Source organism: Lipophrys pholis, assembly GCF_963383615.2.
Source record: "Lipophrys pholis genome assembly, chromosome: 9".
NCBI classification, from domain to species: domain Eukaryota; kingdom Metazoa; phylum Chordata; class Actinopteri; order Blenniiformes; family Blenniidae; genus Lipophrys; species Lipophrys pholis.
In genome coordinates, this window is record NC_137639.1 from 12,193,219 (window position 1) to 12,221,210 (window position 27,992).

Sequence of the window (27,992 nt, forward strand, 5' to 3'; positions counted from 1 at the left end):
CAGCTGACTGTGGTTATCACAAAATTGACATTGAGGGTGTGGAGATGACAAAACCAAAGGAATAAAGGAGTAACTATTCTGTTAGGCCTCTACACAACACACCCAGGAGTATTTCATGACATGCTTGCATTTGCCCACAGCTTTTCTCATGTCAATTACAATCAGCAAGAAGCACTAAAAGTGGAAATTCTTTCAACCGCTGCCAAATTCTTATATAATCTCTTATATAATCAAACAATCACTCATCTCAAGCAACTGCATTAAAGAATATATTTGCTTCTTATTCATTTTATATTGTTATTATTGGAAATGTCTCAATAAAGCCCAAAGGAAGTGTAAGTTTAAAAGATGTGTAAAACCACGTGGTTATTTCAATGTGTCTTACATGATCACGTGTATTGAGAATGTGTTTATTAAGTTTTGTTGGTTATAAGTTTGGATAGATAGATAGATAGACAGATAGATAGATAGATAGATAGATAGATAGATAGATAGATAGATAGATAGATAGATAGATAGATAGATAGATAGATAGATAGACAGATAGATCTAGCACCTGTTGAGACCGACTAACCTGGATCTTTCCCACATGCCATCATCAAATCTTCTGCAGGCACAGGGCACGACCATTATTTTACATATAACATTATCAATAAATCTTTATTTAACCAGAATAATAACCTGTTCAAGAGCCAGATTCAAAACAGTCAGAATATAGAATTACACACATTTTTGCAACATGTTTACTAATAGTATGACTAAAAGTGATTAATTCGTACCATGGGAAGAATGAAAAGCTGGTGGAAGTAAAATTATCTTGTCATTTTTAGGAAAACAAACACTTTGTGTTGACTTTTGTTCCTCGTGAATCCTGGTGAGGGACTTTTGGATCGAGGATCTTCCGTGGTGTCCGTGAACGCAGCGCGGGCTTCCAGGGAGTGGCCGCTGCACCTGTCCGACCTGTTTCGGGGACACATGACCCCGGAGGAATTTCTCCCGCTGCTCCCGTCCTTTGTTTGTGGGAGACTTGAGGGTGCGAGGCAGAGGGAGAGAGAGAGGGGGAGACAGAGGAAGAAGTAGTGGAAGAAGAAGAAGAGAGGGAGACACAGAGATGTCGGAGCCAGCAGCCGCTAATCCCGCCGCTACTTCTTTCCCTGCGCCGACTGTGTCCTTACCTCTGGGACTGGACGTGCTGCGGACCTACTCCGGAGTGCTGGTCTGCCTAGAGATCGTAAGTGTGCTTTATTAAAGCTTACACCGGGTCATTATATCCCTACGTGGGTTAATAATGGATGAGACCAGTTATAATTGATGTCCTGAGTGTGTGATGTGGGGTCTCCTCAGTGTCAACACACTGATCCTCAGGCTGACTTTACTGGCTCTCTCAGGCTGACTTTACTGGCTCTCTCAGGTTGACTTTACTGGCTCTCTCAGGTTGACTTTACTGGCTCTCTCAGGCTGACTTTACTGGCTCTCTCAGCCTGACTTTACTGGCTCTCTCAGGCTGACTTTACTGGCTCTCTCAGGCTGACTTTACTGGCTCTGTTTGACAGCCAAAATCAGGGAAATGTCCCCTCAAGCGACGTGTCCAGCACTGGCCGTGCAGATCAGGCCAGCACCTGTTCGATCTACCGCACAAGGCTTCGATAACTTCTTATTACAGTGCTATACAGTCAGTCCTACAAGGGGACCTCCCTCTGCATACATGCTACTCTACTCTTTTAATGGCTCAGCTATTTATTTGCAGGCCTGTCTGCTCCCGAAAGCCTTCACCAGTTCATTTCGGTTTTTGATTTGTGATGAAAGCAGCAGAATTGATGGATATAAGACTAAGACAATACAATTGTGTTTGTTTCAGTAAAACACAAAACCTCACAACTTTGACATCGCGATGAACTCAAAAGTAAATCTTAAAGTCATAATAAATGTTACAGGTGTGCAGGTTGCATCAACTTAGACTAGATTCTACTTTCAAAGGAAAATACCTCAGCTGTCTACATCCATCCAACCATCTTCTATACTGCTAATACCCTGCGCAGTGGCACTGGAGCCAATCCCAGACCCTGGACAACACCTTGGACAGGTCGGCAGTCCACAGGGCAAACGCACACATGCTCACATTCACTACTCGGGTTCAACTCAGGGTCACCAATTAACATCACATGCATGTTTTGGGACTGTGGGAGAGAACTGGAGTAACCTGGAAGAAACCCAACGCACACAGGGGGAGAACATCCAAACTCCACACACCATCAAATGTAGTTTATTAATTCAGAATCAATCTTTGAAAATAATTTCTATCTTTTGTATTGAAATCACTGGATAACTGGCACGCAAACTTAATTTTCTACATGCTGTGATGCAAACAGTTTTAACATTTGTTTGATCCATATTTTTGCCCTTATTTTTACAAGTAAATTGCATCCCGGTTATACTAGTGTTGAACTGCGGCGTATGGCCTATAGCCAGAGACGGAAAGAGGACTAAAGAGTTCTAAAGAAACACTTTTCACGTTTCTTAAACTGTGCTCAATTACAAGTTGAAGCACTGTTCTAACAATATTCAAATTAAAGTGCAAAGCACACTTTGTATTTCCAAAAACAGGGATGCAATGTAATAAAATATCTACAATGACGCACATAACGCTTACAAAGGATAAAATAGGTTAAACAAATGTGTGTGTATATAAAACACAAGTTTCTCTTAGAAAATAACTTATTAAAAATATACTAAGGATCAACTTCTAATTTTCAAAACTATTTGTTATAGTTGATCTTTATTAGTGCCGGATACAACAGCGTCAACTCATGGCACTTTGCATTCAAATGAAATAGAGAAAACACGAACAATTCCATGTGAGCAAGCAAACGCAAACGTGGAATGGCAAAACATCCTTTTAGCAGAAAGAACCAAACTGCTTCTTCCTGCCGAACCCATTAGAGTGAAATGATAGTGAGAGAGAAAACTAAAGGATGGAGAACGACAAAGGAACCAGCCAGTTAACGAAGCCACACAATGTCAACTTGATGGGTGGAAGCACAAACTTCATCTGAGTAAACTACATTCAAGTAACTTTTTCTCTACTGATTTGTATTCAATAGCCACACGTTGTATTCCAGATTGAGTTCCAGGTTAAACAGTTTGAAACTATGATGTTGTACCACAAGTCTCTTTCCTCAATTATGTGAATATTGTCACTGTTGCTCACTTCATTATTCATCTATTTGTTCATTTGTAGCACCGTTATTACTGTAGGTAATGTTAAAATGTAAAGTTTGGAGATTTTATTTAAAGCTGTAGCCTTTTCTTTTGTAAAATTCAAAAAATATTTTGTCTAACTTCCCAAAAAATTTTATATTACAAAGAAAAGTAAATTTCATAATCAATTTTTTCATTTTTTTCCTGACCTGGTAGGACTAAGTTTCATATGCCCGTGTGCATCCCTATGAGACTGCAAATGTGTGCCCTGAGGCGGTGATGCTGATTAAATCCATCCAAGTGGACCTTTTCAAAATGCCGAGCTGCTTGGAGGATTAGAGCGCTCCATAAACTGCATCCGTCGCCAGTGTGAGTCATTTTGTTTTGTGCGTTCACAGATATTTGGCGGCCTGGTATGGATCCTGGTGGCTTCCTCCAATGTGCCCGTGCCTCTGCTGCAGGGCTGGGTGATGTTCGTCTCTGTCACCACCTTCTTCCTCTCCTCTGCCTACCTCACCGTCCTCCTCACCGGCTTGGCTGACCGCATCAACACAGATTGGAACGTTCTGGTGAGCTGGAGATAAACAAAGTGATCGCTGCAGTAACTTAGTCTGTTTTTGAAGATTGATCCCAGCTCCTCCATCCCAGACTCGAACCAGGGGTCGCTCTACTGCGAGACAAACCACTTCGCCATCCCGTCTGTAGTGACATCGGAACAATTTGTAATCCATTTGAGATTACTCTTTGAGTAGGAAAACACCTCAGACAGCTCGAAATAAAATGTTGCTCTCACCAGTTTTCACATTAAAACTGATTTTGGTTTGTCAGTTTTAGGGAATAAAAGAGACTTTTGAAACACAAGACTTATGAAAAAGCAGTGAGTTGAATCAGCATCAATCTCTTTAAGTTTTACACAGTAATTCTTGTCAGGTTGTCGTTGTGTTTGGTTCATCGCAGTTGGTTTCAGTGAGCCACGTCTTAGTGGTTGTATTTCAGCCCAGTGCATGTCTACACACCAAACAACCACCGGTCTATCAAACTCACTTAGTCTGGATACAAGTGTGTAACATGAGAGTACAATGGAATTACAGGTTGAGTGGACTTTCCCTCCAGAGGGAGGAGCATGTCTCTTATGTATATTTATGTGGGGCATTTGTGACTCAGTCGTCCTAATAGGGCAAGATACTGAACCCAAGTCGCTCCCAGTAAGTGTGTGAATGATTGTGTGTGTGTGTGTGTGTGTGTGTGTGTGTGTGTGTGTGTGTGTGTGTGTGTGTGTGTGTGTGTGTGTGTGTGTGTGTGTGTGTGTGTGTGTGTGTGTGTGTGTGTGTGTGTGTGTGTGTGTGTGTGTGTGTGTGTGTAGAGGTGAATGTGACTGATAATATCAAGCTTGTTGAGAATACTGAAGCAGAAAGAGTGGATTTATAAGTTGTGGTCAATTTGACACCCAACGTGTCTCTTTGGAAAAAGGAATCGGAGTTTTGTCAGTGTGATTGCGAATTGTAATGTCATCAATCTTTCCCCCCAATTTTTTTCCTATAATGATTCTTTTGCAAGATTGCCAAATGAAAGATTAAAATGAATGCATGCATCGCTCCTGTTTTGTTAAATCATACATCATTTAAGTGCTCCCCTGCCTTATGTTAAAGCAACACCATCATCACTCTTTTCAGTCCTTAACCAGTTTGAAGGGATGACTGAAGGTCAGAGCACAGGGTTAAGACCAGCACACATTTTCAGGAGTGCGTTTCAGGAAGAGACTAGTTTCTAGTTGCCACAAAAAGAAACACGGAGAAGAAAGAGAAACAGTTGCCGTGCACTTGTGTAACGTCTTTGTGGCGGCCTCAGCCCCCGAGTGGCGTCTGGGCTCTCGGACAGAGCGAGCCTTTCCTCGGGCTCCAGATCCTCGCTCCCAGGAGTAGCCAGGCGTGTGGGGTTGTTTGTTTTCAGCCGAACAATGAGTGACATCGATGATGAGCTCACGCGAAAACGCAACAAAGGCCCGCCTGTAGTCCCGCCCGGCTCTCGGAGTCGGCAACACCAACCCTCATTAACCTGCCTCGCTCGGGCTCGCTCTCTCTTCGCTTTCTGTCTCTCCTGAATCATATTCTCCCCTTTATTGTGTCTTTAATTCTTTGTTTCTTCCCCACGATTGTTGTTTTTACAAACGCCGTGTTTTCCATGCCCTACAAAAGGTGGATTGTGTGTCAGGTTTGAGGGCTTAGGAGGAGGCGCACTTTTGACGCAGGATTAATGGTTAGCGGTGTGCGTTGTGCCGTCACAAAGGCGACTCTCTTGTTAACCTGGAGGCATCACCATGGTGAGCCACGCCGCAAACATGACCTGCTCCAGAGATGAGTGATCCAGCGACTGACCAATCATCTACGTGGAGAATGACTTTGCCATTCATTTATAAAGCGACCTCTCTCACGAAACAGAAAAATAGCACAAAGTGCTTTAAGAAGAGCTCCAATGCAACGTTCAAACACAGACGCAAAGAAACCGACATGCAAACACTCTAGTTTGATCCACCGTAAAGTGTCTGAGCAGATAAAACCAGGTGAGGAAGCGCCGTGACGGGGACAGGCCGCGCCACAACGCAATATGAAAAACCATGACCACCACGACTACGCCACCCATTGTGTCCACACATCGCATGTGACCCCTATTATTACTTCCACATTATAGTTAACTCTGTATTTGTCATCAATAGAAAAGAGAGATGATCAACTTTGTGACATTTTCATTTAAATTGCTTATCCAGTGTGTTTTATTTACATTCACTGAGGCGCGGCAGTGCAGCGATCAGCAGGAGGAGTTTGCATGTTTTCCCTGGCTGTGTCTGACTTTCTCCGACGATCCAAAGTCTTGATGTTCAATTTCCCCGGTGACTCTCGGTATGTACGCGTGCGTTTGTGTGTGGACGGACATGATTGGGTGTCGCTGTGTGTTGGCCAACCGCTCCGGGGTGTACCTCGCCTCGTGCACAAAGTCCACTGGGCTTGGTGATCCTCAGCTGGATAAAGAAAGTATAGGCGCGATGGATGGAGGTGAACTCTGGCTGGCATTTTAAAAACTAACCTGCACGGATAGGCGACTTAAATCATTGTGAGGACCATGATTTCAAAAAATATATACATCAATACTGCTGGAAGAAGTTGTGGCTGAACATTTCTTACGCAGGAATACAGATTTTATGGAAAAGATGTTTATGCATAATTGTGGGCAATATTAAACGATCAGTGGACAGGTTACTTCCACATGATCGGATTTGCTTTAACTGAGCTGACCTGCAAATATTCTCATTTAGCTCCTGCATCTTAACAAGTACTGTACAAGTACTACCAGCTGTGTGATACTGACCTTGTCCTTTGTTCCAGCTCATGCAAAAAGAATAGCTGATCAAGTTGAATTCTCTTCTTGGTGCAGTTTCCAGCGAGCTGCAGACAGCAGAGCACCTTTTTTTTTGGGGGGGGGGTAATGACCTGCATGTTGCTTGAGTTAATTCCCAAATACTTCAGTGGATTCCACACGCCCACTATCTCTGGAGTCAGCATATTTACCTACCTTGAAAGTCCATACTCTCAAACTCCCTTTCTCTTTTTGTTATTCTCAGGATGTGTTTTACCATTTCTTAGCGGTGCTTTTCTACTTCGCCGCCTTCGTGTTGGAGGCGGCGATGACGGCCGCCAACGGGGGGGCGCACTTCAACCCGCTGCCGAACAGCACCGACGCCGTCCTGTGTATAACCTACCCCCGAGGGAATATATTCACCGTCCTGAACAGCACGCAGTACAGTATTAACGTGGCAGCCACGGTAAGTACTCTTTGAGATGAGGTCGAAAACGGCTGTTTTTGTCCGCACGTGTCACCTCGCACGCACTGCGGTCAGATTACGAAGACGTGAACCAATTTGTTTAACGCCGCACAGATTAACCTCTTGGCTGCCCGTCTAGATATTTGCATTCATCGCGACGCTTTGCTACGGCTGCAGTATGGTGATGGGATTCAGGAGGTGGAGGATGTGACCCGGAAACAGCTGCAAGAACGTCTGCGTCGTACCAAGATATCAGGCGCCTCATTCACCGCTCCTCGGTCCACGTTGTCAGCTCCTCGTAGAAGCAGGAGGAAACAGCCTCTACTCCAGAAATACAATAGAAACATGGATGGGAATCTTTCTTCCTTTTACAAAATACCGGACTATATTTCTGGAAACAATTATGTTACCTCTGGGCGACTGGAGGTGTTTTGAAGGTTAAAAATCTTTATTTGCATTTCAAGACCCCCCTCCCCTGGGATTAAGAAAGTATTTCTATTCTATTCTATTCTATTCTATTCTATTCTATTCTATTCTATTCTATACAAAATGGATGAACTGTTTTCTTGTTCTGTAACTTTTCCGATCCTCTTCGACAAAAAAAACCCCACCCATGTGAGGAATGGAGCAGAGTTTATTTTAAACTGTATGTAACATCAAAGTGACGTCTTCGAGTTATATTTATTCTCTTGTCATGTCATGTCAGTCCTACAGATTCTTTTTAGAGTCTCGGCCTCACTCAAGTAAATATGGCCGACCAAAAGGAGCCTCAAAAAGTTGCTGCCTTCTGCTAAAATCTCCACAACAGATCACATTTTAACGACATGCTTCGTTTGAAAGGTTTCCAAAAGAATGTTGTTGTTCCTGTGTTCCGTCTGTTCTGGTGCTCAGGCCGTTTGATGAGGAAACCGATCTTATCTTTGAATTTTCTTACGACACGAGGATCTGCGTTTGTAATATTTTGTAACATGTGCACTTCTATATATGTTACATTTGTCAAATAATAGCGTTGTTCAACCCTTATGAATAACTCCACTGATGATTAAAATGATTTCAAGTTCTGGCTAAAGTAAATTGGTGGTTTTGACTTGAGATCTAATCAGTTAACCGTCAGCAAAGATGCTCTGATCAACTATTTTTCAAATATCTTTTATGTAGTGATGGACTGTTTCAGTGTTTGTTTAATGGAGCGTTTTCTTAATGTTTGATCTTTAAACTGTATTGATCTGTAAATGAGTTGCTTAAATCAGAAATTATCCCGCTACATAAATAATTACCGTAGTTATATTGAATGTTCGCTTCAGTTTTTCGTGAAGGCATTGAAATAGGTTGTTAATTTAAAATAGTTTAAACGTAAAGTTTATTGATGATTATAATTTTTTGTGACAGCTGCTGTTTTTGACATTTGAAATACATTTCTCAACAACTTAAAATAAAAGTTTGTAAAAACATATCTCTTCGAGTTTCATTATTACCGGCTGTATTTTCATTCTACCACTAGGGGTCGCCAAACTCACGGAACAGCTCTTTACAGGTACGGATATGTAAATTTCTTTAAAAAATAAATCTCCAAAGTCTACAGCTGGAGGATTTTGACAAGTCAACAATATTTTATGTTGACACACATTCGACAGGACATTTATTTTTCTTGTTTCCAGTCATATTTACATTTTACACGTCATAGTTTGTCTTCAAGCCTTAAACTTTCCACTTCATGAGAATATTTTGTTGCTGTTTCAGAAACAAGAATGTGTAGGAGCTCTAACTGGCTATGTACGTTTAAGATAAGCATAAATATTTTGGAGTAAATGAAATGTGCAATGGGGATATAGGGAATACACTCTGATACCCCAGAAGAACAGACCAATAACGTCCTTTGTCCCAATAAATGTGCAAAGTTCTTTGAATTAGGAGTAGCAATGAATTCATTTAGTAATGTAATATGTATTTATGCTGTTAAAGTTTTTGTTCACTAAGATGAATTCCTGCATGCTCACACTTATACACACAAATACATAAAACACGGTTCTGCTTAATGTCGATATTAAGTGTTTTTTGAATGAACTCAGCGCTGTAGTTAGATGTCATTCTTATTTTGGCCACTAGATGTCCTCAGTTTTCTACACTAACTCAAAACACTGTTGCGTGAGTTTCCCCTAATGACTTTGTGTTTATACACAAATAGCATAATGTTGGCATTAATAATAAAGGTGATGGTGGCAGTTAATAATATTTTGCTGGCGCCACTGCAGCCTCAACAGTTTTTTTTTTCAGGTCATACATTAAAAATCACATTCACACAACTTTGTTCAACAGGTAAGACATTGCCGTTTTCTTACACTGTGACTGCAGAGACAAGATACATAATGCTAATTTAGTTACTGACTTACATACACTTAACAGTAAATTGTGCAAAGTATTATTTTTTTTTCAAGTAAACTTTTGGTTAACAATCAGTACAAAAGGACATTAATGATAAATGTCACACATTTTGACAGTTATCCAATTTAAATATGGCCATTGTTTGAAAATTAATTTAGTTTAATCTTTGAAATATCCTATGATAACAGGCATTCCGTTTTTATACATTTTGAAACAGTTGTACACTTTCAGTAGATATTTGTTTGACTTTCCTGACATTATCTGACATTTTAAGGACTAAAATAAATATGATATTCTCAAATGAGATATAATGACTCGACCATCAATAAATATGCTTTTATTTGATGTCAGATGCCCTTTATATTTTTGGTGAAATGCTTTAAATGTTTATTTCTTTATTATTAAAGATACATTTCAACATTTTCCTGTAATAATTGTGGTGGACTGTTTGAAAATTTCGGAGGAAAAAACCCCCAGCAAGAACCATGTGGGGGAGTATTGCATTTTACAAAATGTTGTAGTTAAGCACACTTTTTTCAAATACATTTTATTCACTCGTGGATCATTTCAGAGTGTTTGTTTCGTGTGTCCATTGTTTACAACTGTGTTGATGCATCACTAAGCAGCATAAATCATCCATCCTTTCATTGTCTCCACCACTTTCTATTCATACAGGCAGTTAAACACACACTCTCACACATGCATGGAATTTAAATGACTGGACTATGGGAGGACAATCTGGAGAAAACGCACACAAAGATCATTCAAGCTCCACACAACACAAGCACAGACTTGAACCCACAACCATCTGGCGTTGAAGTGAGCGTGCCAACCACTACATCCCTGTTCGGTTCTGTCATAAGCAATTCGTTTTTTAAATGGAAGGTAACAAAAAACCTTGCAAAATAGACTGCTAATTGTTTTGAATGTTACCCCTTGATTCGAATTAAGATGTGTAGTTTTCACCAGCTGCTCTTTTGGGTATTTGAAAATAAATTAAATTTACCATCAAGCTATTGAATGAATTTTTTCTATTTTAGTTGTAATTATAATGTTGAAATCTCTTAAAATAAATTGATACCATAACACTTAAGAGAAATATCGGTTTCATACTTGAAATTAAAACCACATTACTATGACAGTTTTGTTTTTCGTGGCTAACCGGAAGCATATTGAGAGTAAGACGATACGGGTGTTATTTTGACAGGGTTAACCGGAAGCAGGTGTTATTGATGCCATTTGACGGATTCGTTTTCTCCTTCAGTGTTGTGGAGGCAGAGAGAGGAACCCGGAGCGTCGGTATTCGCCTACCTGTCAGGCTACGGAATAACGAAACCCGACGAGTAATTTGGATTAACGCGGAATCGGCGTGTTGTGCTGCGGTCATGGCTGCGAGCGGAGCGGACCGGAGGAGAGAGGGGGATTTAAATGTCTCTCCCCCCCGCAGACAGCAGCCTCTCTCGGTCTGAAGTAGCGTCGGTGCAGCGGTGCAGAGAACCGGGGCTGCGTTTGTTTACACGGCTCCTCCAACTTAACAAACACCGGGGAAGTTATTTCCCGTCGATTTAGCCGCGCAGTTTACTTCATTTCGCGCCGCTTGGTTGTTTTTTTTTTTTTTTTCCCTCTCGGTTTTTTTGGTAGTTTTTTCTTTTTTTTTTTTTTCCTCCAGCGGAGGAAAGGAGGAGGAGGAGGAGGGGGGGTTGGTCAGACGGCGGAGGTGGAGGAGTGAAGGCGGCTCGCAGAGTCGGGACTGACCGCTGGAGGTGGTCCTGAAAATGGAGGCTGTTATCGAGAAGGAATGCAGCGCGCTTGGAGGACTCTTCCAGACTGTGATCGGAGACATGAAAGTAAGAAATCATAACATACTTCATGAATCTTAAGTTTTATTAACTAATGACTGGCATTCAGAAAGTAACCCGAGCGACTAAACATCTCATCCCACCGAGATTTATTCAACTGCCATCATATTGTTTAACACTTGTGTTGATATGTTTACCCCCCATCTTTTCATTGACTCTAATAAAGTTAAAAACTTTATTTCTCCCCCCCATAATGTTCTAGTTTGATGTGGATGCAGCAGCCATCTAGGGCAGTCGTCCTCCTCAGATCTGAGCCATCCTGCTATTTTGATGTTATTTTTGACAGCCTGGCTGATGAGACAATTATCAGATTCCCCAGCTGTTGTACTTGCCTGGAGGAATGCGGGGGGGACTTAGCTGTCAGGGTGGGAGGTTACCCCCGAGGGCTGTGACATGTGTGGGTCAAATGGCCAGCCTGCAGGTCTGCTGGAGTCAGAGAGGTTTGTTATGAATACTGCCGAGACATTCAGCACATCCCACAGTCCCAGCGTCTCTCTTTTAGCCCCCTCGTCCCTCCCTGTCTCTTATTGCAGACAGATCTAGCAGGTGAACTTGTGTTTCAACCTCACCTGGATCAGCTCCGTCTCACTTTGTAGGGTGGCTCATCTTTTAATTTGAAGGCTTGCCCGTTGAAGTCGCCATCTGTTGAAGTGTCCTTGGTCAATACGCTGAGGCACACACTGCTCTCAGTCGAGCATCTTGCATGGCAGACCTTGCCGGTAGCGTGCGAAGTTCAATGTGACTTCCATTTAAGTGAAATCCATTTACCGCACTCCCCAGATTTTACATTTAGGGTTCGCGGGCAACTTGTCATACATCAGCATCCAAGCCAAGAGCATCACCATCTGCATTCATTAAGAAAGCATTCAGAAGGGTGGGACATTTGTCCAAATAGTGGAAGCTCTCTTAATCACAATCCTGACCTCCACTGTGTATCCTGCTTTGTGCAGTACAGTGTGTTAATGCTTTTCATCCCACTGATCTTTAACATCAATTTCGATGCATTTGAACTTCCTAATCTGTCATGTCATGTTGACATTGATGTCAGCTTTGCTTTTCAGCCTCTTATAATAACCCCCAAGGGACAAATCAAGCTGTTGTTTTTTTTTTTTTTTTTTTTTTAATTCTTGCTCTTATCTTGTAAAAGGAGTAACAGAAAATGGGGGAAGGAATGCAGACAAAGCTCATTAGTCATGGTGCTGTTGGGGAGAAAGATAGGCGTGTGTAGTGAGGGAGGTAGGGGATTAAAAGGAACAAAGGTGATGTAAGGAAGACCAAGTGACTGGAGGAAAGGGAAGAGAGAAAGCGCGGCTGTATGCAGAGAGGACGGAGTTGGTTGTTGGGTGTAATGTTTGACAGCATAACACGACATTCCCCGGGCCCCCGACGGGAGTCGCACATCAGTGGCCAACATGTGCTCACAGCGCAGTCATCATTTCGTCCTGGGCCGTCTCTCCAAGCAATAGGCCACTCGTTCTCAGCGATTGCAAGGCTCTTTAACCATTTTCAGCCTGGGACCTGATTTAGGAAGAAGAAGAAAAAAAATTAGAGTCCCATTGGGAGCCCGGCTCATTACGCTGTGGTATTAATGCTCTTGTTGTGTGGGGAGCTCTCCAAAAGAGGCCTGTGACCCACTTTGCAGCCGAACGCATCCAGCATATGATGGTAATGTCTACTTTCAATTCATTGTGCAGAATTTAAATGTCGAGGTGCTTAAATGTGAGCCAGCTGTTTGGAGGTCATTTACAGGATCTCACTTTTCGATTTTGTAACGTTTAACGAATTCTGTCTCAATGGCTCACATGCTTGATAATCTACAGAGGGGAAAAAAAACAACAACTTTGACATTTTGTGTAAGAAAGCCAAACCCTCGCCAAGGGATTATTTGCCCTGCAGGTGAGGCGAGGCATCAGCGTGGTTTCATGCTGGCTCTGTCGTTATGTAACTATGAGAATAATGAAATCTGTTTGATCCAGAGATTGTGTCACTCATGTTTATGTGTATTTGTCCCCCCCCCACAGAGCAGCTACCCTATTTGGGAGGACTTTATCACCAAGGCCGGCAAACTGCAGTCGCAGCTCAGGTGAGAGCACGTTTGTGTGCACGTACACACATATCAGTTAGATTAAAGCCAAAAGTTTAAACGGGCGAATCAAGAGGACTTTGTCGTAAAGTTTAATCTGTAATCTGTTTGTTAAACATGTTTTTGGTTTGTAATTTTGTCACGTTGATAAAGATCAGGCCATTTTTTTTTTTTTTTCGTATGCACCTACAGAATTGTCCATTTCGCAAGAAAGACAAAACGTGGCTACCGATTTAAACATGTGAGGAGGTGGATTTCTAATACTAGACTGACACTAACTGTGTTCTAAACCTTTGGGATTAGGTTTGCATTCAGTGAAAGTGTCCTCTCACTTTGTGCTTAATTGTGACAGTTGATTGTACAGGCTCCAGCAATTTTAACTCCCCCAAAATTGCCATTGAAACGATTGCACAACATTTGCGATACCCCGTGTTGGCAACTTTTTACACTAAGATTCTTCTATTGTTCATAATCTGCACTTTAGCATTAGACGTCAGGAGTAATTCCATTTCCAAGAAGTTTAAATTGCCACGTGTCCTTTGATTAATGCGTGATGGCAGATGTATAAAAGCCTCATCTCTCAACAATACTGTCCTGCTGTTTTTGCATGTCCTTCCCCCCCCATTTCGTCTCATTTAAGCCTGATTTAATTTGTCTTTCCGACGATGTAACTTCACGCACCTCCTGCCAAAAATTATTCCAACGCCTGCGCTCACAGTGACGGCCAGTCCCAGCCAGCTCTCTTAGTTGGTTTTAAGTGGCCATGTGTCAGGAGACAAACAACTGATGACAGCTGAAATAAAAGTTCATTGTCCCGCAAGTACTGCAAACACGGATGTCCTGCGGTCTAAATTATTCTTTGATTAACAGTGCATGGCAGTTCTCTGGCCATTTAAGTGTCCACGTGTCCTCAGGCAGACTAACGCTGACAGTTGCATAAAGGTAGAGTGACTCAACAGTAATTTTACTGGGGCCGCCCTATGTCCCACTCTGCAGTTTTCTCACTATTAATGCTGATTAATGGTGATATGTTATTCGAGTGTCTCCATCATCGGGGGGTTAAATATGTGACCCCAGCCATGCCGGAGCTCAGGGGAGTATTTGTAACCTTGCTGCTAATGACCGGAGAATGTTTTTGTGTCTGGATGCCAGGTCAGTGATAAACAGAGCAAACTGAGTTTACCCGAGCGGTGGACAAAAAAAAAAAAAAGAGCCAAGCTCAATTTTCAATAGGATTTGGTTCGTGTCTTTGTTTAGAATCTTTTCTATCTGGATTAGTCTGTTGATCTTCTTACATGAGTATCATTCATTGAAAATGACTGTGTTGTGGTATTTCAGACCATCTTTTGCCCCATTTAAGCTCGGCCCACGCCCTGCTCCGAGCTGCAGCGGTTGCGGCATATGGCCGCCTGTAACGATGCCCCCGCCGCTGAAGCGCTAATAAGCGTGCGCTATCTGGGGTTGTGGCGGTGACCTACAAATAAAAGCCTCCTCTTTTTTTCTTTTTTTACTGCCTGCTTTAAAAGCCCATCTCCAGCCGCGACAAGTGACAAAATGGCCCCGTTGAGCATGGACGCAACCCTCTCAACCCATAGACCTCTGTCATCTGTTTTGACACTGAACTACACGGGGCGACACACACTCGCAGTAATGCATACATGCAGTAAAAGACAAACACACCCACCTTCCCCAGCTCGGCCTGGATAAGTGAGTGGCCAGCAGCGGTAGCGGCATATGTCTGTGTGTGTAATAACGTCCTGGGGCAGACTAGTCTGTAATTTAGCCCCTCTGCTCCCCTCTCACAAAAGTAACTAGGAAATCAACCAATTACAGTGTTGGAGTTGTTGTGTCATTTTTTTTTTTTTCTTTGATACAGAATTTGGGTTTTTGTCCTGCCCTTACTGGTTTTAAAGAGCCATCTTGCACACACACACACACACACACACACACACACACACACACACACACACACACACACACACACACACACACACACACACACACACAGACGCATACAAAAGACTGCTTTGAAGAAGGCAAGGGTGGAATAGAGGCGTACTGATTTCTAATCACAGTCCTCCTTTAACTTGTCAGTGTTTGGTGGGCTCTGGTCACTGCAGCTGTGTTGGAGCGCGGCTCGCACACGGCCCTCTATCATTCCGGTTTAAAGTTAATGTGTGTTGAAACACACCGCCGCAAAACTTCCATCTCTTGCTCCTGATGCCTTTGAACGCTACTGGAGGGTTATAAAACTCAATTGGGCTCAAGAAGAGGTACTTAACTGTGTGGACGGTAGATGAGTAAGTGGGTTGATGTATTGAGAAATGCATGCATATATCTATGGATGTCACATAAGAAAAAAAAAAAAATTGCATAAACTCCAATCCGTTCCGTCTCATGTATGTGGTGTCCCGGACACGTGGAGGTAAACACAACTTCTTTCTATGATTCAGACTTACTCCAGTCTCATACCAGGTTGTGTTGAACTAAGAATAGATGAGGGAAGCAGTGCTGAATGTGTCATTGTCAAAAAAGAGCGCTCCGCTGTACTACAGCCCGCTCTATAGGGAGTTCGGCTTGGCTCGGCCAGGACCTTGCGGGATAGATATGTTAAAGTCGTTTGTCTTGACTGGAGCGCAGGGGCGTGTGTGCAGATTTTAAGACCACTGGTAGCAGTCGGGTCATTGTTGGAGCAATGTGCAGAGCCGAGCTCTCATAGGAGCACTTTTTTTTAAAACATTTTTACAGCCACAGAAGTCTTGAGTATTTTGGCCAGCAGTCAGCTGAAATAAAACCTGGCTTTTCTGCCTCGCACAGACTGGACTTCATTTATATGTTAAGAAGAGAAGTTGCCCTCTTTTACCTGCTGCCTGAGCCAGAAAATATCGAGACGTTCAAGGAAGTGTGAAGATCGCATGAAGCACTTTAACGCTGTTCTCCCGTAAATGTAAACATTAAAGCAGATGACTAAGGAAAATAATTGTTTACAATCACACGTGCTCTGGAGCCAACGACGCTTAGATCAGACTTTGAACAATTCAGCGCACGAGCCTGTTTAGGCTTAATGAGGTACAGTTGACCGAACATGACTTTGCTGCACGTAAAATACAATCCGCAGACCAATGCGTACATGGTATAAATTAGTGGAGACTGGAGGCGGATATCAGTTGGAGGTTGCTCTGGTGCCCGCGCTGGGCTTTAAATAGAAAGGAATCTGCGTGTGCCTGCGCGTATGTTTCTTTTTCCATTTGCAGGAAACACCCTTGGATCTTCTGGTCAGCCCTGCAACAGCACAGCGCTTGATCACCAATGTTGCGTTAGATTTATGAATTTAAAAAGGTCCTTAACTAGACACTCTTTATAGTTCTTGGATTGCAAACAAGTCAGGTTTAACTCAGGGATCGATTTGCCCCATGTATTTGTTTTCTCTTTTTGGCAAGCTCATTGGAGGCTACCATGACATGTTGCTTGTACCTCATAACAACTGGAATAGTGCTGTAAGATAAGACATAAACAGGAGTGCACTGAAAACACAATAAACAATCTTTTGTTAAGTTACATTGGACACAAGGTCCTGTAGACTTCTCGCATCACAAATGTAATAAATGGAAGATTACAACACTGGGCATCATGCTTTCTCATCGCTCTCTGACCTTTCCAAGGGAAGTAGGAATACTGATGTGGTGAAACCAAATATGGAACTTTTTTCTCTGTTGGGTTGAGTCGTAGCATCTAATGCTCGGCTGTTTGTGAACGATACCTTGACAGAGTGTCAATGGAAACTCCCAGCTTGGGTCATAAAGGTGTTTTTTTTGGCCCATGGAGGATAACAAGTGTTTACAAATTCACATACTCAAGGTTAGAACAAACAAGGTCTTGTTGCAGGATTTGCGTTGGAAAAATTACTCATCAATTGTGTCTCTTTGTGAAACACTCGTGACTGATAGGTCGTCTAGTGTCTCTCTGGCAGATCGGATATCACATATATGCACAAGCATACGGCGGCGGCCTTTCATCTTCGTACCTGTGATCATGAAAGATCTGTTGTCTCTGAAAGCAGGCCTGTGTTTGCAAGTTAACAAGTCATCCGGCTCGCCAGTCAGGCTGCCAGCTAGAAAAGGAACTGCTTTGTCGGGGAGCCAGGCAGTCGATCGGTCAGGATACAAGCGAGATGCTGTGTGTGTGATGGGCAAAACAGAACCTAATCTCACACCCAGCTTCCTTTACTTTGTATGATGCACTGGATTTTGCATATTTCTTGTGTAGACACCGTGTTTTCCCCCAAACTGTACAAGCCGCGTGAGAAGCCGGAAGCAGTGAGCTCTCTGGCCTCCTTTAATAGGGTAGATCCCCACATTGGTCCTTCCATTGACCTGTAAGTGTGGCAAACTGGAGCTGCTCCGCTGAGCCGGACAGATTCCAGTGGTCTCTAAGTAATTACATGGACATTCCTCACACAGCGGGACACGCTCAGGTCTGAACTTAAACACACACTTAACAGTATATACAGTGCTTTGCCTTCCACAACACGTTTACTTCAGTCTGCAAAATCGACGTCCAGATCTGAAGTGGAGAATGTGTCCATGAGCGTGTGTGCTGTCCATGTAGGGACTTGAACTGCATTTTTGTAGTCTCTGCTGGCCACCACAAATAGCTCGAGGTTGATTGGATTACTTGATACATTTTCCTGTCAACACCTGTATGAAACTACTGCAGTTGATTGACAAGCATCATGAGGTTTTGCCAGTGATTACATGTGCTTTCCGCTTCCTCCATGATTTAACACAGTGGGATTTTTTCAACTTTTTTATGGATTTTTTTTTTTTTCCCCCTTACTTAAGTCTTAGTAATTTCTGTCCTCCCCTCCTCTCACAGGGCGACTGTTGTTGCTGTGGCGGCTTTCCTGGATGCCTTCCAGAAGGTGGCCGACCTGGCCACCAACTCCAGAGGTAATCATCGCCACACAGATGCAGAAAATTAAGCCTAAAGCCAACTTTTAATGTCTCTTTTCCCATCACTGTGTTGGTCTATATATCTTGCCTCTTCTAGTCCACTGTTTCACCCCACTGTGCTGAGGCGCTTAGTGGGTTGTTTGCTTCATCGCATGGGTAGTAAATCCATCACTATGCTGTTTGAAGCTCTGCTGCTGGTTTTGTCCTCCACCTTCACCCCCACTCTCTGTGGTTTTCCTCAGCCTGCCCCCACCTATGCCCTACCTCCGCTACATCTGGACTCTCTGGTCATCTGTGTTAATTCTGTATTTGCATGAGGAGTGAGAGAGTGAGAGATCTCATCCCTTCCCAGCTTTGACACCTCCAGGCCTGCTCCGCACTATTAATAGGCACCAAGACGGACACACACATTCATCACCTCACTCAAAGGAACCAGGGAAGAACGAACGGAGCTCAGGAGGGGCAGACGAGGCAGTGCAGGGATTCTTCTCTCCCTCTTTCTGTATAACCCACACGGTGTATCTGTTCGCTGTGCAGCAGTGGGATACGGTTCACCGAAGCTCATTGCATCATTTTTCATCAACTCTTTCATCACTTTCTCCCCCCTTGTCCCCCACTCCAGTTTGTATCTCAGGTTTTGCAGTGTCTCGTAACACTCATCATGTTGTGCTCTGTTGCTCAGGCTTCACTGGTACCCCTTAGCTCTTCAGGAGATGAGTCTGGATAATGACTTGATATATAGTGCAGCCTGACACAGCTTTATTACAGGTAGATAACCTGTGCACACAGTAGTTGCACACAGAGGATGACATGGTTTTTGCTATGCTCCTGTTTTAATTTTATTGGGTTTCTATCACATACTATACTCATTTAAATATGGGAACAGTCCTTTATGCCTTTAAGATTATTTTCCAGCCTCATGAACACTTGAGCAAAATGTTGATTTTAGCCATCTTATTATTTTGAATAATACAATTACAAACGTCTCTTTGCATTACAGTTAAGCTCCAAATGTCTCTTTATTTATTCAGTGTCTGGACAGAACATCATTCCGAGCTACTGTTTTATTGGCAACTAGTTTGAAGTGCAGTACAACTGCAAACATGGGCACACTCATGCATACTTTATCTACCTAATGGCTGTCTTCCTGCAGATAGGGTTGTTTGATTTCTCCATAGTGAATTGGCCTGGCTGCACAGACCACTGATAACAGCTGTAAGGACCAAACGTGTGTTGAGGAGAGAACAAAGCCGATGCTGTATAGGGATGTTGTGATTTTGAAGGTCTGTTTTTGCTTTTTTTCAGCTGCTTTGAGCAAAATCACAGTTGTTTTAAGACACACTGAAGAGATTTTTTTTTTTTGTCATTACTCCTAGTTCCTAAGTTTTAGCAATGTAGTTCTGACTATCCTCTGTTGACACAGTCATGACAAATCACATAGCTTTTTTGGTCACGCCCCACAACAGATTTCTGAAAAGAGAAATCTTAAGAAAAAAAAAAAAACCTCTTCCAGGAGTCAAGAAGGCTCATTAATCACCAAGCCAAAGCCCTCAGTTGGAATCTGCTGTCTTCTCAGAGGATTGTTTTACTTTTGTAATGGTCCTCTATGAAATGACAGGGCTTGTTTACCCTTCTGCTGAGTGAAGAGATCAGTTTACCGTAGTGTTCATGTAAAAAAAAGCAGAAGCGCTCAGCTTATTTTTTGACCACATTCGTTCCCAGCCTGTGTGTACATGTTTCAGTATTCTTCAAAGATCATTTGCATGTTTTTCTTTTCCATCGACAATGTTCTATTTGCTAATTAGCCAGAGGCCACCGAGGCCATGTGTACACATGGTAAATGGTGGCTGCTTTTCTTCATTCCGTTTTATCTCCTTCCATCTTGTCCTCCTGTTTGCCGTCAAGTCTTAACCTGATTCTCACAGCCATCGCCATGGTAATCACATAGAAATAAGGTAGATCGTGTGTGTTTGTGTGCGCTCGCATGCGGAGTGGTCTAAGTGGGAAGATACAACAAACTACAGCCATAAAGGTAACCACAGATTTTGTAGTGCACATATTAAAGGTCATTTAGACTGTTAATCATGAGAACTGAGCTTTTCGGCTTCCTTTGGAGATTCCTGTCCTGTGGCGAGGCTGCATAGATAGCGGCAGTAATGATGGCTCATAAAGATTCGAGCTGCTGATCGCCGAAGAGTAGCAGAGTATCGATACCTGACATAACGAATGTCTAAAGGTGTTTAAATGAGAAGTGCTCTGGGAGTCTTATCACCGAGGCAGAGTGATCAGAGAAGGGAAAGGAGCTTTAGCAGACTTTCAAAACTTTGGACTTTCAAAACTTTGGACAAACATTTATTCACAACACATAAAGATGATCCATTAAAGTTCCTCAGATTCAAATATTATTTAAGTTTATTAAATTTAGCATTCTTTGTCGCATCAAAGCAAGACAGGAATTCCGCACCTGACCTATCCAGAGTAAAACCTGCCTTCACCCACAGGCTTCCTGCGATCTAAAGATGGATAAAGTGTAATGGAGGAAGGATGGATGGACTGAATCCAACTGTGAGGTTTTTATTCCAATTTTAAAGAAAATATAAAGTAATCAATGCCTGTTTCAATTTTGATTGAAACTTTATGGAAATTGCAACAAATGTCTGTCAACACTAAAGCTCTAAATATGTCTTTTAAAAAAACAACAGATTTTTGGAGGTAATCGGGAAAAATACTGTAGCTTCAAGTAATTGTCAGCTGCGGCTTGCTGATTTGTTTCTTCTGTTTACGCACTACTTAGACTGTGTGGAAAGTGCACAGTTAAAGAAGAAATGAGTATCAGGCTCACTGAGGAAAAGTGTTTTACCAGAATAAACGATGAAAGGTGAAAGAACCTTTTCCATTGTTAGGAATTGTTCAGGTTTCATCTTGGTGGATTACACCTGAATGAAATCAAACAACAGGGATGCCACGTGGACAAAGTGTGAATAAAAGAAGTAAAGGGAGACTTAAGCTTTCAGCCAAATCCCTGTTTTTACTCTGCAGTAGTCACGGAACAAGCACATACACGAGCACACTTTCTTTATGCGTGCATGACTGACTGAATTTCTCTCTTTCTTGTGCTTAACACACACAGGATTAGGTATAACCACCTGTTCCAGTGTGCTCAGATTTGTTGTTTCAGTCTTAAAAAAAAAAAGAAAAGTGCTTGAGAGAGTACTTTGGTATCTCCACATTATTGTTGTTTTTACCGTCTTTCAGCTGGCTTTTGCACTATTACATCTCAAAATTTTCTCCTGTACAGCAATAGCAATTATCAAGTGATTTCCTACATTTCCATGTTGTTTACATGATTTTTTTTCCCCCACATAAAATACCCTTTTCTGATCACATTTAGTATGTTTTCATTTCTGTGCTTTTGTCCTTGCCGCTCTGTTTACCTTCTCCATCAGTGCTGCATGTGAATACCTTCGCTTTGGCTAGTCCGTGTGTTTTCAGAGCAGATCTTACATTTTTTCCGAGATGGTGTCAACGCTGCTTGGATGGACGTGTCTGTCAGCATCAACTCTTTCAGTGACCTAAGCTTATGTTATACATCGGCTTAAACCATCGGAATGATTATTTTTGTAAAGTGGAGAAGTCCACACGAGCACTGTGGCAAACCAAAATATAACCTAAAAAAACTGAAGAAAAAAAAAATATGGAAGGGGACAACTTGAAGGAGGTTTTGTTTTTTTTGACGCATATATTGATGTTGTTCAAATTGACGTTAATGAAGTGGCGAAACATCAGAAATGCCATGAATTTAGTTGAATTTGTTCTCTCTCGATTGAACTCAAGCTGTTTTTGCATCTCGAGCTGTTTTTCTTTCATTGTCTCGCTCAAGCCATCAGCATTGCTTTTCTGTTATACGTGTGTATATAAGTGGTTTTCTTCAATTTCTTATATATTTAAGTAAGCTGAATCTGCTCTCTAAGGTTGTGTGCATGAAAAGTGAAATGACAGACTCGGGTAAAAGAGCAAAGAAGCGGTGAACTGCCAAAAAAGGGAAGTATTTTATTATGCTCAATATATACACAAATAGGCTCTATGTCGCATAGAGACCCCAGAAAGGGCTTGGATCAGCAGCTACTTTGAATTGCATTGGTTTCCACCTTGGCGCCGCCTGTGGTGATGCTGCTTTCCTGCGCCAAGGTGCTACCCTTCTTCGCCATCTGCCTTTTGCTCCACTGTTTTCCATGATTTATTAGAACAAATAGAGATCAGGCCACAGTCATTACGCAAGCCGCAGTGCTGCTCAGACCTTGAAGCACTGGGTACGCTCTAATAGGTCTAATGATTCTGTTTGATTTGAACTCATGTCAAATGTTAATAAGTAACCAGGATTTAGGTCCGACTTCAGGTGCTCAGACATCAAGCCACATGAAAAAAAAAATGCCTGTCAATGTCGTGGAAACTTACAAATTAATCTGTTACTGTGAAACAGTTTTAGAAATGTTGGTTAAAAAGTGACATTCAGTTCAAAGAGACAATGTATTCCTATGTACATGTTAATAATTATCAGAGCCTAATCCGGACATTATTAATACATATGAACTTACTATTAACTTGGTGTTTCAAGTTGAAATCATAAAAGATCCTTTTGCATGAACCAGTTAAGTAAACTTGTTTTGACTAAGCAACATATTTTTTTGTAAAGATTTAGAATATTGCAAATGATGACTTAACATCTTAGTAAGTTTCCATTAAGTAACGTCACTGGAGTCCATAAAAGTTGCTGCCTGTTTCTGTTTCGGATACACCTGTATATGGAATGTCTTTCATAAATGTCGTTCTGACGTGCTCATTGTTTTTCAGCAGAGTTTAGCATTTGTCACTAGAACTGCTTATAAACTTTGCTTGAATGAAACCTGTGCATGTTTTCGATGTTTCCTGCTCCAGCACACTTCACTGCTCTTTGATTCATTTTGGATGAGGTGACCTCTAAAACACGTTAAGTTATGGTATTTAGAGGATACGGACGAGCAAACGCAAAACCGAGATGTCCTTTTGAAGCTTAGCATACCTCCTTTTGTATTTTAAACACATGAGCTACGAAATACCGTAATTTATCTCACTTTTTTAAAGCAATCAAGTGGGACATGCGGCCAACTATTTTTTTTCAAACATTTTTCGCCATATTCTTTTCATCCAAAATGTCAAACTGGCCATTTGTGAAGAGTGAGACAAAGCCCCATTGAATCCATGAAGAGAGAGTGTGAGCGGGAGAGAGAGAATGGGGCGATAGAATGGAAAAGGCAAGAGAGCAGACTTTCCGGAGAAGAATCCTTCCTCTTGTTTGAGAAAGCAACCAGTTCATTTTCCGTCGCTCCCTTCTGTTCTTCAGTTTTGCGTCACAGTTTCCTTCTGTGCATAATGGGCTTGTGTCGGTGTGTCGCTGGTCTTTTTTTAGCCCGTTTGTTTGTGAATTTCTGTGCTACCTCTTTGTGGTATTTCATTCACCCGGTGAGTGCGAGAGTGAGTGAGTAGTGGGAGCTCTTTCGGAGTTTACCACTTGGAAACAGCTGACGCGACTCGGGCTACACAGAGAGATGATCTCATTCCACACAACAGGCAGGGCACGGTGTGCAAAAAATAAAAAATAATACAGTAATTTAGCTGTGCTGCCATTCCAGGAATAGTATAATGTTGGTTTAAAACTTTGAAATATCAAAGGATTGTAGTCGTAGACGCACAATATGAGCTCCGTTTAAGTCACTAAACTGCGGTATGTTACAGCTATGCTGACAGGTGCACCGTGTAAAAGGATTGCATCACGACAACTGTTCAGTTAAAGTTGTAGAGAGCAAGTTTTACCACTTTGACTCATAATTAAAGGGTTTGCCTGAATCCTCCTTTGGCCCATTCTCACATCCCAGAGTGTGACCTTGAAAATCAGCCTGAGGAAGAAAAGCTAAAATAAAACAAGTGTCTTAGTGCAGGCACATTTGTACACATTTCTGTTGACCTCCAGAAAATGTGAACAATAAAAGCATTGCTCAACTTTATCTCTGATGCACATCCTCACAGAATGAGTCCCGTACAACCCCCGATTTACAATAGTTTGTCCACTCTAATAAATATATCCAGGGATGTATCAGATATGGGTTAGCAGCTGTTGGGGTACTGTCTCTACAAGTAGTGTGTGTATGTCTGTGCACATATACAGTGGATATAAGTATGTGTGTCTCTGTGTGTATATTAATCCCAGTGGCCCTGTCAGCAGCTCCAGTGTTTTGTCTGTTTAGACACGTCTGACTCTGTAGACATGAAATAGACACCTTCCACAGATCCTGCATGTAGAAGCCTGTTGAAACCAAAAAGACCATCTAGGAAACACAGTTTGAAGCTGATAATTACTAGAATCCCCCTGCCATCTATGCCCACTTTGTGATCAGTATCGTTGTCCCTTAGAAGCCTACGTTCTCATTTGAATCCGTTTCCCCCAGACCTAAAGGTCAGGCGCTCGTTGTCCAGATGCAAGTCTAACATCGTCCAGATATTAGTGAACTGGTCCAGCTTTCACACTTTGGTTATCATTCACGGTTTCATCTGCATTTGGGCGGCCTCTTTTATCCTCACTGCATTAGTGGCTGATCCATCTACACTTATGTTTCCCCCAGTGCCTATCCCTCTTAAGCTGTCTGTACCGGTTTTGTAATTTCCATGAATTACCTAATTGCAATGGGAACCATGTTATTCATGAGAATCTTTGGGGACACACAGAAGAGCAAACAAACAAACTCCAGCGGTGTTGACTGGAAGCAGACCAGTATGTCTGAGTAAGCTGCTGCCTTTGTTAAACTTTAAGGATTTCTGCTGTCTCTCCAGAGGGGAATACGGAGGATTATGGAATTGAAATGCTTATGTTGTGCTGAAGTACATGTCTGCATTGCTAAGTCACAGATTAAAATATGTGGGAAACTGCCTTATAATCTGAGTACGATGGCAGATGAGCGGAACAAGGGGTGTTTCGCCATAAATGACTCGCCGATTGTACCAAAAAGTACACCGGTTAAACCGCTATGTTCTGTTTTTGCTTCATGAATTCCTGCTTGCTTCTAGTCACCACACAGTGACTGTGCTCCATCTTCCTGACCTCTTTACACTAGCCTCGCTTCAGCCCATTGTTTAACCTCACCCATTTACAACTATGCTGCCCCTCCTTATGGAATAACTTAGCTTCGCCGAGGCCCCCTGTGGAGTTCAGCTCCCAGAAATATCTTTCAGTCGAGAGCTGCACATTTTCTGTTTCATCCTTCATCGGGGCAGTTTATATTTCAAAATAGCATGACTATGAAAAGTACAAACCTCAAAATATAAAAGAATATTGCCCTAAACTGATGTCATGCTGCTGTGTTTAGCGGCAGCCCAGAAGGGATGGGGTTGTAAACCCCAGATGTCTCTGAGGATTTACCTTCTTCTGTTTCCAGTCATCTGGTAATGCAGTTGGTGCCTCTGGGTAGACGCTGTCACATCTGCTATCTGTTATCTACACTTGTCACTAGCAGAGTTGCCGATAACACTTTTGCAAATCGTCACTCTTTTTAACCTCGCAGTCTGTGTAGATAGTTGGAAGTGATTAAAAGCTTGGCCAGCTATCCAGTGTGCATGACTAATCGAGGTGAACTAACATGCACATGATGTTCGCTGTTAAGGTTTAAACCCTCAAGTCTGTATAGTTGAAGGCGGATCAAGGGGTTGGTAATAAGTGGGTGCATCCACTCGACCTCTTTAGCCTTTGAGCTGGAGGGGACCAAACAGTTCTCATTTGGGTGGATCTCGCCCGGAACACCGGATTGCCTTGTGTTTGTATGTGATTGGGAAATCAAGTGCTTGTGGATTCATCTGTGTACACACAATCAAGCCCATACGACACACACTTACTCTCAAGAGTGTATGTGTGAGTCTGTGCATATACATGCCCTGGTTGTTTCTCAATGAGGTCTCTGTTTCCTCTCTGTCATTCCTTTTTACCGAGTGACACTGGGCCATACAATTACTGTGAACTAGGACACGTCCAACCTACTTTAAATAAGGTAAAAAGCGATCCAGTCCACTTGGTTCATTTTGGAATAGTGGCTGTAGATGAATTTTTCTTTTCTCTTCCAAGGTTCAAGGTTAAGGTTTTTTATTTTATAAAATGATGGTCACAATTCCTTTCTAAATGCAAGACTCCTGCATTGTCTTTTGCTCATTTCTCTGAGCATGCTCAACATGGTCAGCATGGTCAACAGACCCCCATACACAGCTTCATTTAAAAAATAAAATAAAATAAAAAAAATATCGAGCTCTTTCCTCCTTTGCCCCTTTGAGTTCATGCCTCGGCCTCTGTTACAGAGGAGCATTAGTGCCTGAACTAACCCGCAGTCTCAATGCCCTCTCTGAGAAGCTTCTGTCCTCTTTTCCCGTTTCAGTCCAAGACGTGCTCTGGCGGTGTACGTTTCCTGTCCTCTGTCCAGCGAACAGACCTCGATCGCATCCCCTGCATCAGCTCCGTGCCTCTCAATCCATCCTCTGTTCTTTTCAGTTCACCCCGACCCCATCCTGGGAATCTTACAGATCACTGCAACCAGCAAATAGATCAGTTAATGGGTCAAATACACTGACACAAGCAAAGACTCACACACTAATTTCACCGTGCACAGGCCCGTGCGCACATGCATGCGGATGCATGCACAACTAATGGGGTGACTAAAGTACGTAAACTTGACTTTCATTATATTATCCCCGTCTCAGACTCCGAGGCAATCGATTTCTCGTGCTGGTTTATGGAGTCAGAATCCTAACAGGCAATGTGAAAAGCATTAACACTGAAAAACACATCACAGGATTTTCTGCAACAATCCCAAAAGTACCAATATTCGTTGAGTCTCACTCTTGAGTCTGTAGGGTCAAAGTCGACCTGGTGGTGACGTCAAAGGACATGAATATGTAGAGATTGTTTGTTGTGTTGTGTTTCAGACATACATGAGAGTACATGCTGTTGAATCCGGATACCAGAGAATCATCTGCACACTTGCCTGTGCGTGCAGGCAGTGTGTGTCCGCACAAGTGTCTGTGGGTGTTAGCCATGTTTGCTCTCTGGTTTTGTTTAAACACAAACCCGGTTCGACCAGTGAGCTCTGAATTTGGAACATCTGACAGGCATGCAAAGCCAAACTCAAAACACATTTCTCTGGCAAATGAACCTCAGTCTTGTGTCTCTGAGTTGATTTGATAGGCACTTATTTGCAAAGCTGCTGATTTTATGGCCTCTGTTGGTGAAAAATAAGTTTCCTCACTGGTCTAGTCCTTATAGGAGGTATAAGATTTAACTATAATCCCAAACTGAATGAACAGCAATTTGTATCAACTAGTTGTACTCCACAATGACACGCTAGTAAGTAAAAGACTCCAAATGGCCCATATAACCTGACCCAAACAATCTGCAGTTGTTCCTGTCTTGTGTTTATCAGGTTTTAATCTCATAACTTGACCTTTTTGTGAAACCTGACATTGATGACATTGTTTCGTTGTCTGTAACGAGTCATTGTCTGCGTCAAGAGCATCAGTAATTGCACACTTTATCACTAACAGGTTTTTATCGCACGGGGCTTATCAATGGATCTTGGTCAACTAATAGCAGAAAGCTTGTCCGCTCCATGTCTGCATGCGAGCCATTTGCA

At 42.3% G+C, this 27,992-nt stretch overlaps 2 protein-coding genes across 2 annotated transcripts in view; both read left to right on the forward strand.

The window, feature by feature from the left end:
• Nucleotides 1–925: 925 nt before the first annotated feature.
• Nucleotides 926–8,459, forward strand: mal2 (mal, T cell differentiation protein 2). The gene is made up of 4 exons (XM_080471704.1): nucleotides 926–1,231; nucleotides 3,597–3,767; nucleotides 6,815–7,015; nucleotides 7,155–8,459. The coding sequence occupies exons 1-4, from the start codon at nucleotides 1,112–1,114 to the stop codon at nucleotides 7,224–7,226; spliced, it is 564 nt and encodes a 187-aa protein (XP_080327830.1). The 5' UTR covers nucleotides 926–1,111; the 3' UTR covers nucleotides 7,227–8,459.
• A 2,200-nt stretch (nucleotides 8,460–10,659) lies between these two features.
• Nucleotides 10,660–27,992, forward strand: part of LOC308114652 (protein MTSS 1-like) — a 47,607-nt gene continuing 30,274 nt past the window's right edge. Inside the window, exons 1-3 of the mRNA XM_080471702.1 lie at nucleotides 10,660–11,244; nucleotides 13,278–13,339; nucleotides 18,215–18,288. Coding sequence (XP_080327828.1) covers nucleotides 11,173–11,244; nucleotides 13,278–13,339; nucleotides 18,215–18,288 — 208 coding nt within the window. The 5' untranslated portion in view covers nucleotides 10,660–11,172. The remainder of the gene's footprint in view (nucleotides 11,245–13,277; nucleotides 13,340–18,214; nucleotides 18,289–27,992) is intronic.